Below are 10774 nucleotides of genomic sequence, written 5' to 3'. Positions count from 1 at the left end.
GAAGCCTACCCCACCCTCACCTAACAGCCGCTGCCCTTCCCTCCTCCTACCACTCCATCCCCCACAGCCGTTTCCTCCTGTGCCTCTACCCCCTCCCTCCTAGATTGTAAGCTCGAAAGAGTAGGGCCCTCTTACCCCTTGTGTACTGTTTGATGTTACTGTTCTGTTTCATGTATTGTCCCCCTCTATTGTACAGCGCTGAGCAAACCCTTTGGCGCTATATAAACTCGATAAATAAATAAATAAAATTTGTAAACATTTTCGAAAACCATTTATTATTTTCCTTCCACTTCACAATTATGTGCTACTTTGTGTTGGTCTATCGCATAAAATCCCAATAACATACATTTATGTTTTTGGTTGTAACATCACAAAATGTAAAACATTTCAAGGGGTATGAATACTTTTTCAATGCACTATATATATATATATATATATATATATATATATATATATATATATATATATATATATATATATTGTACATTCACATCAGTCATGCTACAGTTCAGATTTGTAAATTAAAAAGTAAAAATAAATACAAGCACATCCCTTTTTTTTACTACCTTTGATGTGTATCGAAGGTAGTAAAAAAAGGGTGTATTTGTATTCAGCTACACGGCTGTCCCTACAACCAGCAATCACAATATGATTGAATCTGGTTGGATTTCATGGGATGATGGAGTGTGTCCAAAGAAGATCACAAACATCATTGATTATGAATGAAGAGATGTCATGGGATGATGATCTATGGACTGGGAAGCGCAGCTCCTCAGTGTCAGCAGAAGGGAGAGGCGGGGTTGGCAGAGAGTGGGCGTGACGTCTATGTACAGGTGAGAGCAGCTCTCGGTGTAAGGAGTAGAGAGGGGCGGGGATTGCAAAGAGTGGGCGTGACGTCTTTGTACAGGTGAGAGCGGCTCTTGGTGTAAGGAGTAGAGAGGGGCGGGGAGTGCAGAGTGGGCGTGACGTCTGTACAGTTGAGAGCGGCTCGCGAGGAGTGCAGAGAGTGGGCGTGACGTCTGTACAGGTGAGCTGCTCTCGGTGTAAGAAGTAGAGAGGGGCGGGGAGTGCAGAGAGTGGGCGTGACGTCTGTACAGGTGAGAGCCGCTCTCGGTGTAAGCAGTAGAGGGGGGCGGGGATTGCAGAGAGTGGGTATGGCATCTATGTACAGGAAACACCGCTCTCAGTGTCAGCAGAAGGGAGAGGCGGGGGTGGCATCTAACTATATACAGGTGAGAACAGCGCTCAGCGTCAGCAGCAGGGAGGAGCTAGATTTGCATAGAGTGGGCGGAGTATCTATGTACAGGGAAATACGGCGGCTCTGAGTAGGAGAGAGGGGCGGGGTTTGCTTACAGGGGGCGGGTCCTCCCCGGGCAGGTGAGCAGTACGGGCGGCAGGTGAAGTCCTGCAGAGCCGGTCAGACACAATAGGAGGGCAGAGACAGTGTGAGTGGGAGGCGGGTACAGAACACACAGGAAGAGCCGCGGAGAGATCGGCCAGATCTCGGTGTCCCTCCGCCAGGGATCGCTCGGGTTATTTGTTGGATGGTGTGTGCCAATGAAGGAGATCGCTGTGCCAGTCTAGTCCCGGGATCCGGAGGGCAGCCCTTGCACCCAGGTACAGTCCTACATCCAGAAGTGAGATCCCCTGTCCTGTCATCACCTACCTCCAGGCCAGGGGCGGACTGACAACTCATGGGGCCCCCGGGCAATAGGGGATAATGGGGCCCCTCTGTCCTTGCCCAAACTCAAAAAAGCCTATGAAAAAGGTACCAGGGGCATCTAATGGGGCCCCCTACTGACCCTGGGCCCATCGGGCAGCGCCCGAGTTTCCAAATGGTTAGTCCGCCCCTGCTCCAGGCTACGGTTGGGGGGGGGGGCAGTCCACCCAGAAGTGGTGAGTAAATTTAGTTGTAGGTGGAGCCCAGTGGGGTGAGTCAGGTCTTGCTTTCTTCTATGTCTTGGATGGCAGATGGGTGAGATCTGATGTCACCACTCCTGACCCTACTCCTGTCCACCTTCCCATGGCCCTGCTTGTCTCTGTAAAATAAAACATCCAACAACAAGAGCCCCATCAGAAGGGCTGCACACCCGGATCCTACTGGACATGGGAAAATCTGCCGATTACCAAAAAACAGCACATTTCACAATTTTCACACCGCTCCAAGGAAATCGCCATGTTGGCTGCAAAGTATCCTCATTATGTTAGGTGACAAAACCAGCATGAGGGAAAATCATTATAGCCAAGTGTATAATAGGAAGGTGCTTGCTGCTGGTATTCATAATGGACAGGTATAGGAGGAGACATTGAGTTGTGACATTTAAAGAATCAGGTGTATATAGTAGTGTATAATATGCAGAGAGTGGTGGAGGTATACAGAGAGGGTTGGACGAATGTGCCTCTGGTAGGATATGTCAGACAGATGTTTCAAGAGTGGTGGAGGAGGTATGTAGAGAGTGGTGGTGGTATACAGAGAGTAGTGGAGGTGCATAGAGAGTGGTGGTGGTATACAGAAAGTGGTGGAGGTATGTGCCTCCAGTAGGACATGTCAAACAGATGTTTTGGAAGTGGTGGAGGTACACAGAGAGAGTAGTGGACGTGTACAGAGAGTGGTGGAGGTATGTGCCTCTAGTAGGATATGTCTCATAGAGGGGCGGTCTGACAATTCATGAGGCCCCCGGGCAATAGGGGATCATGGGGCCCCTGTGTCCTTGCCCAAACTCAAAAAAGCCTATGAAAAAGGTACCAGGGGCATCTCATGGGGCCCCCTACTGACCCAGGTTCCTCGGGCAGTGGCTGAGTTTCCAAATGGTCAGTCTGCCCCTGGTCCGACAGATGTTTTTCGGAAGTGGCAGAGGTAGACAGAGATTGGTGGAGGTGCACCAAAAGTGGTGGAGGTATGCAGAGTGGTGGAGAATGTTTCAGAAGAAGTGGAGGTAGATGGAGAGAGTGTTGGAGTTGTGTAGAGAGTGGTGGAGGTATTTGCCTCTGGTAGAATGTGTCAGATGTTTCTGAAGTGGTGGAGGCATATAGAGAGTGCTGGAGGTGTGCAGAGATTGGTGGACAATGTTTCAGACGTAATGGAGGTGCATAGAGAGTGTTGGAGGTATGTAGTGAGTGGTGGAGGTATGTGCCTCTGGTAGAATGTGTCAGATGATTCTGAAGTGGTCGAAGTATATAGCATGCACTGGGGGTTGCCCAGAGTTGGGCTTTAAAGTGACACTAAACTATATCCTTATTCTCCAATAAACCATACACATCCACTACTGGCCCTTTAATCTGTTGTTCATAAAATTGTTTCTTACTGTGTTTTTCTGCTTCCTTGTAACATTTTCCAAGAGCTCCTAAACCTCTTCTTTTCCCCATTACTGCCATTTGTTTGGAACAAGCAGTGTAGTGCATGTTAGTTTTGGTCATCTACACTACACATCCCATAGTCAGCAGTGAGCAGAAGAGGCTGGCTATGTTCCTACATACAGTGGATGGGACCATGGGGAATGAAGTCGGGTCACAGCAGCAAAAAATAAAAAGACGTTTGTAGATTTGGAGGAGACTGGGAGCAGAAAGAGAATTTTCTGCGTTAAGAATACATACTTGAATACATTTTTTTTTTAAACCAGAGTTTGGTGTTCTATCACAGTACCTAACCTAGCATCATCCCAACAGATTCCACCTTGTACATCCCTGTATTTAGTAATGAATGATGGATCAGCTAGTAAGTAATGTCTAGTCCTCTTTATACAGGGTAATCCCCAGGATGCCAGGATTGTAAAGTAATGGGCAGGGAGAGGTCGGTGCTGGCTGGGTGTTAGTGATTGATGTTAAATCTTCTGCTGTTCATTGTGCATTATTGGGGAAGGTTGGCTTTGAAGTGTGCTTGTGTTTTGTGTAGGGCGATTTGGGAGGCATCCTGCGTTTATATTACTGGTAAAGGCAGCGGGTGTGACTTCTTGAGTTATACGACTGTAGACTGACATTTGATGAGATGGCTTGTATCGTCATATAAACTTTATACACGTCTTTTCATTGTATCTCATGTGTACACTAATACAGGTTTACCTACTGAGGCATTGCATATCCCTTCCATGTACAAAGTGTAGCAATCCAATGACCAATCAGGATGAACTAATCTGACTTCGGCAAACTCACATCTGAAGGTATTCAAATTATTGAATTAAAAAGTAAAGGGATTTATTTTCCAGGTTCCATATTATTACAGGCACTTATATAGTGCTGTGAATTTACACACACACACACACACACACACACACACACACACAGAACACACACAGAACACACACAGAGAACACGCACACACACGAACTATAATCAGTCTCTAACCCTCAAGGAGCGTACAAGGTCCCTAACTTACATTCATACACACATACTAGAGCCAATTTAGACAGGATCCAATTACGCTACCAGCAGGTCTTTGCAGTGTGGGAGAAAACCGGAGTACCCGGAGGAAATCCATGCAGGCACAGGGAGAACATACAAACTCCAGGCAGGTGGTGCCGTGGTTGGGATTCAAACTAATTACCCTAGTGCTGCCAGGTGGAAGTGCTAACCATTAGCCACTGTACTGCCTGCAGTTTACTATCACTGTCACCTCCACAGATGTCTGTCTATGAAGGCAAGACTAAGGCCAGCCATAGACGAGGTGAAAACCGAGCAATCTGTCAATCAAAAAACGAAACGGGCGCATACAATTGTGTCATTAAGTGTTCTTCCATGGCAAGACCACTTACTGTTATCTCAGATATATATTCTTATTATTATGGCCAAATTTACCACCCTAACTCCTCCCACAGTTTTTACACTACATAGACAGTGATATACTGAAACGTGTGGATTGTTCCCGATTGGTGTGCTATTACTTTGTGGAACGTTTCGCCGAATGGTTCACGAAATATCAGCGTTTTTGTGGTGAAATTGGTCCCATAGGAATGAATGGCGGAATGTTCAAAACTAGAGTGGGAACTGACAAAAGCTAGAGTGTGAGCTGAAAAATCAGGACATGATATCTAAACAGCCACCACTCCCTCATTTTTAAGCCCACCTACACAAATCTTATATCAAAACGTTCAGCTATCCCTGCTGCCACTAAAAATGTCCACGGCTAAGCCATAGTACTGATAGTTTTCACAATATGACCATTTGTTTGCAACTCACGCCACCCATTGACATTCATTGAAACTCCACTCTAGCCACCTCAAATTTGAAGGGCAATTTCTAAACTGCGACTGTGCCTTCATTTTAAATATTTCAGAGACATACTATGCATCAAAATGTAGGTCTGGGTATTGTGATTCTCACAATATAAAGCTCTTCAGTGTAGGATTTATAATTTTTTTAAAACTACAAACATTTGAAGATGGCAACCGCCAGTGAAGTGAGCAAGTTGGAGCAGTTTGTTTTTAACCGCTCTTCTCTGCCCTTGCTGTAGAGTGAGTTGCCATAGGAACCAGGTGTGTGAGCAGGCAGCAGAGTGACAAAAGCTAGAGTGTGAGCTATCAAGCTTGGCATGTGCACTTTTTAAATTTAATCAATTGGTTAGAGTAATTGGTTAGTGGTCAGACAAGAAAAAACAGTCCTCACTTCCAGATAGTGATGGGCTGAACATCCCCCTGTTCGGTTCACAGCTGAACATCCGAACCTACCAAAAGTTCAACCATGAGTATGCGGTAAGATACCGCTCAGTTACTAAAATACCGAATGAGTTATATTATTAATGCATGCTGTATTTTAGTAGTGTGCTGCCTTGTAGCAGTAATTCTGCTATAGGGCTATCGGGAAGCGGTTAATCTGTACCAGAATGATGGGAAGAATAAAGTATGGAGAAGGCTTGGAACAGCTCATGATCCAAAACGCACCATGTCATCTGTAAAACATGGTGGGGGCAGTGTGATGGCATGGTCATGCATGGCTTCCAGTGCCACTGGGTCATTGGTGTTTATTGATGATGTGACAGAAACAGCCTGAAGCAGTACTGAATTCTGCAGTATTTATAGATATACTGTCAATCCAGATTCAGCCAAGTGCAGCAAAGTTGATTGGACGGCACTTCACATTACAGATGGACAATGATCCAAAACACACTGCAAAAGCAACCCAGAAGCTTTTGAAGGAAAAGAAGTGGAATATTCTGCAATGGCCGAGTCAGTCACCTGATCTCAACCCAATTGAGCATGCATTTCACTTGCTGAAGGCAAAACTAAAGGCAGAAAGACCCACAAACAAAGAACAACTGAAGACAGCTGCAGTTAGAGCCTGTCAAAGAAAGGAGGAAACCCATTCTTTGGTAATGTCCATGAGTTCCAGACTTCAGGCAGTCATTACCAGTAAATGATTCTCAACAAAATAATAAAAATGAACATTTTATTTATGATTATAATTCAATTGTCCAATTACTTTTGGTCCCTTGAAAAAGGAGGGATGGCTACTCTTAAGAGCTGTATTTCCTAAACCCTTCCTCCAATTTAAATGTACATACCTTCAAATTACACCTGAGAGTGTGCACATTCAGCCCATATCCATTATAAAACTATAGCTTTAGTATGTTTTGGTAAATACCTGAGAAAAATAAAATTGTGCCTGTGCCCTAATATACATGGACCTAACTGTATTTATATCCCTGTGTCGCTGAAAATGAACGAATCTGCAGCTGCTGATCCATTTATTGTTTTCTAATTCACAAACTCTCGATCTCTCTTGCCCCTGTGGGGAAGGGAGGGAGAAACCCTGTAAAGATTACCATGTGATCGCTGTAATGACCAATCACGTGGTACCTTGCCCCTTCGATTGGTTCGGGGGGGTGTCTGTATACTAAGCCGTTTAATGACAGCTCAGTTCACTGCAGATCAGCCGCCCAACAGCTATTTATTGTGTGCCATTTATGAACAGCACTGTGGTAAAATAGTGGATCGGAGGCCCTATATATTAAAATACTTATCCTGATAGAAAAGGGGTTAAACTGGCCGTACATGGCTTGATTTCTATTGTTCAGTCCATGTTGAGAACAAGAGAAAATCAACCCATTCCCCAATCCATGATAACAGCATAGATGAAGGAATCATCACTGCCCGTTATTGTATCCAGCCAATGTATTACACTTCCATTGGGATGGCTTTATTGTTTTCCCCGATGCCTGAGATTACCCTCAGGATCTCCTAAGAGTCTAATAGTGATTTCTGCCATATTTTCTCTACTCTGATGAAAGGGCATTTTCTGGCCACTGAAACGCGTTGCCTTCTGCTTGTCTTCCTGTTATCAAATATTTACTTACAAAGTATTGGTGCTCTATTCCTAATTTTTACTTGGATTCGTCAATCCAGGGGGCCCCTTTTCTTTAAAGGACCCTTCACCTTGTTGTAGAGCTGCCAAGGTTATTTTACCAAATCTTACTACTATAGTTCATTGGATGAATGATAGAAGGGAGTCCAGCGCTTTATACTTCTTTCTCTTGGCTATTGTAGTCGAGCAGCCATGGCATCTGCGGCTGTCTGAGTACAGTGGTGCTGCCCAACGGTGACTGCATCTGGGAGATAATTTTCCACCCAGCGCATTTCTTTTGTTGAGCCAGTTGGTGCTTAGAGGGCCACCCATGGCTTGAATTTTGGCCGATTCAGCAGGAATTCGCCACAATATTAGTGGTGTATGGCCAGCTTTACTTGACTATACAGGGTCTGAGAGCTTTTTATGTTTCTTTTCAGTACAATGTCTATATGCAAACATGCCATGTGTTAGAAGAGTGATCCAGCTCTTGATATCCTATCTCTGCCTAATGTTAGCCAAACAGTTCTATTTGCAGTCTGCGCTCACTTTTCACATAAGGATCTACTGTGTATATTGTGGACATGCTCACTGGAGCATTTTGGTGAAAACCATTTTTCACTCTTCAGCCTCTTATGTGGAATGGTGACGGAGGCGAGCAATGTCACACGCTTATGTGGAAATGTGTTCAAAACCCACTGCAAATATTGTCCTATGCTGTACATGGACAAATAACATAAGTTAAGTAAGCAACATTGGACTTCCGTTATCACAGGGCTTTCTGTGCTCCAGCCAATCAGATGATTCCTTTCATGTTTCCTGGATGGATAAAAAAATGAAAGGGGGAATTAAATTATTTCCTTTGGGTGCTCATGCACTTGGCTCTCTTGGCAACTCCTTCCCTTTTTTTTTTTTTTTTCTTTTTTCCTCCTTGCAGTCTACAGGAATATAAGTGCATGCTATATAAGGGCTAAATAAAATTTGCTATATTGTGCTTTTTTTAATCATTCTACATTGATTTGTAGATTCAACAGAAACAAATTCCATATACACACATACTAAAATGATGTGGTGTTATGTGTTGTTTTTTTTTTGTTTGTTTTTTTACCTTTGGTGCCAGACACTTTCAACCTTTTATAGACCATCCGTTTTCTTTTGGTGGTATTTTAATCAACTTTGGGTTTTTTTTCATTGGTATATAAAGAAAAAAATACAGAAATTTGAATAATGAAAACCCACTTTTTTCTTCATTTCTGTTATAAAATTTTGCAAATACATAAATTTAGGCCAAAATTTATTCTCCTACATTCCTTTGGTAAAAATATCCCGATTCAGTGTACATTATGTAGTCGGTGTGAAAGTTAGTATTTACCATCCATGGGATATATATTTGAAAATTTGATCAATCACGATGTACTGACGGCCAATCTCATTTCTTGAGGCTCTAAAATGTCAGAACAGTACAAATACCACCCCCAAATGATCCCTTTTTGAAAAGTAGACCGTCCAAGATATTAAGTAAGAGGCATGATGAGTTTTTCTTGGAATATGAAGAAATTAAATACATTTTTTTCACAGTTTCTTTGTTTTTTTTACATACTGTCACCAGTACAGTAACAGTATCATCAGAAAAGAAAAATGTTATTAATTTTTTTTTTTTCCTTTTTTGTGATTATTTATTGCATATGACGTTCTCCCGGATCTAGGAAGCTTCCACTCAGTCATCAATTAATAGGCCGGACGGGAAGTGGTTGAAAACGTAGGGAATTGTAGAGCTGTTCCTCCTGTGAAACTGCGTACATTCATTCTGTACAAATGGGGCTAAAATCAAATGTTGTTAGGATAGCTGCTCTCCAGATCGAATGTTATTAATTCAATGCAAAATAGAATGAATCAGGAAACTACCACATATGGCCACTGGATGGAGCAGATGATCCTAAATAAATTTTGTATTTAGTGTGATCATCAGCTCTGTCTAGTGTCAATAATGCAGTATTTTCTTGATTCACTCTATTCTGTATGATTGATTAACACCAGAGTGGAGTAATACTGCTCTGCCCAATGTATAGTGGTGTCTGCTCTTCTTTCTTTCTTCTTTTTTTTTTTTTTCTTTTTCTAAAATCAGCCCCTCAATCTTTTACAAAAAAAATTCTTTCTGAGGTTAACACATGTAGAGTAATCCACTGTATATTGCTTTTCAGAGACCAATTCAAGTGTAAATCAGTCCTTAGACTAAAAATAAAAAGCCAAAAAATGTATAACCTACATCTATAGTCTCCGTTCTTTAATTAAAAATTAACTTCTGTTAGACCTTCCCTTTTGGCTACAAGTACAAAACATGTATGCTAGAAAGTCGATATAACTCAGGTGGAGGGGAAGTAGGTGAGCAAGAGACCTGTTTGGAATGCTGGAATGTATTGATGTTGAGTTACTCAATATTTGGTCTTCCTTCTTAACTGTAAAATGCCTTTCTCATCTGAGATCAATACATTCCTAATGAATGTTAAAGGCAAAGCAAGTGGCATGAAAGCAACTAAATGCAGTAAGAAATGGGTGTCTTGTTGAGTTATTGGAATATCAATGTACAAATATGGCCTCCCATGAAAACAAATTATATATTTACACAGGGTTTGGACAAAAAATGGAAATGCTACATGATTTGCAGGTATGAAAGTGACAACATGTTTCGCATTGAAAGTGGAAGTGATGTAACATTCTTTTGCTTCCGCTGTGTGATGAGACACCTAGCTAACAGGTGGGAAGCCGCACTTTCGTCATTCACTGTGTGCGCTGCTAGTAATATGGAGTCATGTCAGAGCTTACTGAGCTTCAAGGAGGGCAAAGTGTTGGTGGTGATTTAGCTGGTGCCTCTGTGACTGAAGTTGCCGTATCAAATGTTATGATGGAATATACAGTTTCTTTGGAGAACGTCGTCTGATAAGCAGAAGCGCGGTCGACATGGTCAACTGACCAAAAGAGACAAAAGGACATTGGGCAGGATTGTGACCCGGAATAAGAAAACAACTGATGCAAAAGTGACTGCAAAGCTTAATCTCAGTCCCGTGAAGACTGAGTCTCTTGAAGACTGAGATTGAGCTCTGTCTTGAGTCCTGAGCAGCAGTAAATCTTTAGGCCATCAGTAGATCAGAGCAACTGAGCATGTGCAGAGCAGGGTGAGACAGCGTATTACTGGATATTAAACAGTATAGGCACCCATTTATAATGTTTTACATAGCTGTACCTGCAAAAGGGGCCAGCAAGTGATCTAGAAGGGCTTAATTTTCTGACTAAAGTTCCACTTTAGGGAGGAATTCAAGACTGGTTAGATTTTTTTTTTGTTTTTTCTTTTTCAGGGTGCTGTATAGGCACAATTAACATTTTTAGATGTTCCCGATACCCTAGCAATTCTTCACTTTTTGAGTTCAGGCCCATGTTAACCACTTGCCTGCTGGGCACTTTTATCCCCTTCCTGCCCAGGCCAATTTTCAACTGTCAGTGCTGT

General features: G+C 42.7%; 1 protein-coding gene across 1 annotated transcript in view; it reads left to right on the top strand.

Annotated features, from left to right (window-relative positions):
- The first annotated feature begins 1401 nt into the window (after window positions 1–1401).
- TMEM184A (transmembrane protein 184A) overlaps window positions 1402–10774 on the top strand; it is an 86503-nt gene continuing 77130 nt past the window's right edge. Inside the window, exon 1 of the mRNA XM_089682335.1 lies at window positions 1402–1617. Within this exon, the coding sequence (XP_089538461.1) occupies window positions 1545–1617 (73 nt within the window). The 5' untranslated portion in view covers window positions 1402–1544. The remainder of the gene's footprint in view (window positions 1618–10774) is intronic.

Source organism: Staurois parvus, unplaced genomic scaffold, assembly GCF_062004578.1.
Source record: "Staurois parvus isolate SC_StPar_1 unplaced genomic scaffold, SC_StPar_1.0 ptg000018l, whole genome shotgun sequence".
In the NCBI taxonomy this organism is placed as follows: Eukaryota; Metazoa; Chordata; class Amphibia; order Anura; family Ranidae; genus Staurois; species Staurois parvus.
The sequence above is the reverse complement of the archived record's forward strand: the minus strand, read 5'-3'. Positions and strand labels throughout refer to the sequence as shown.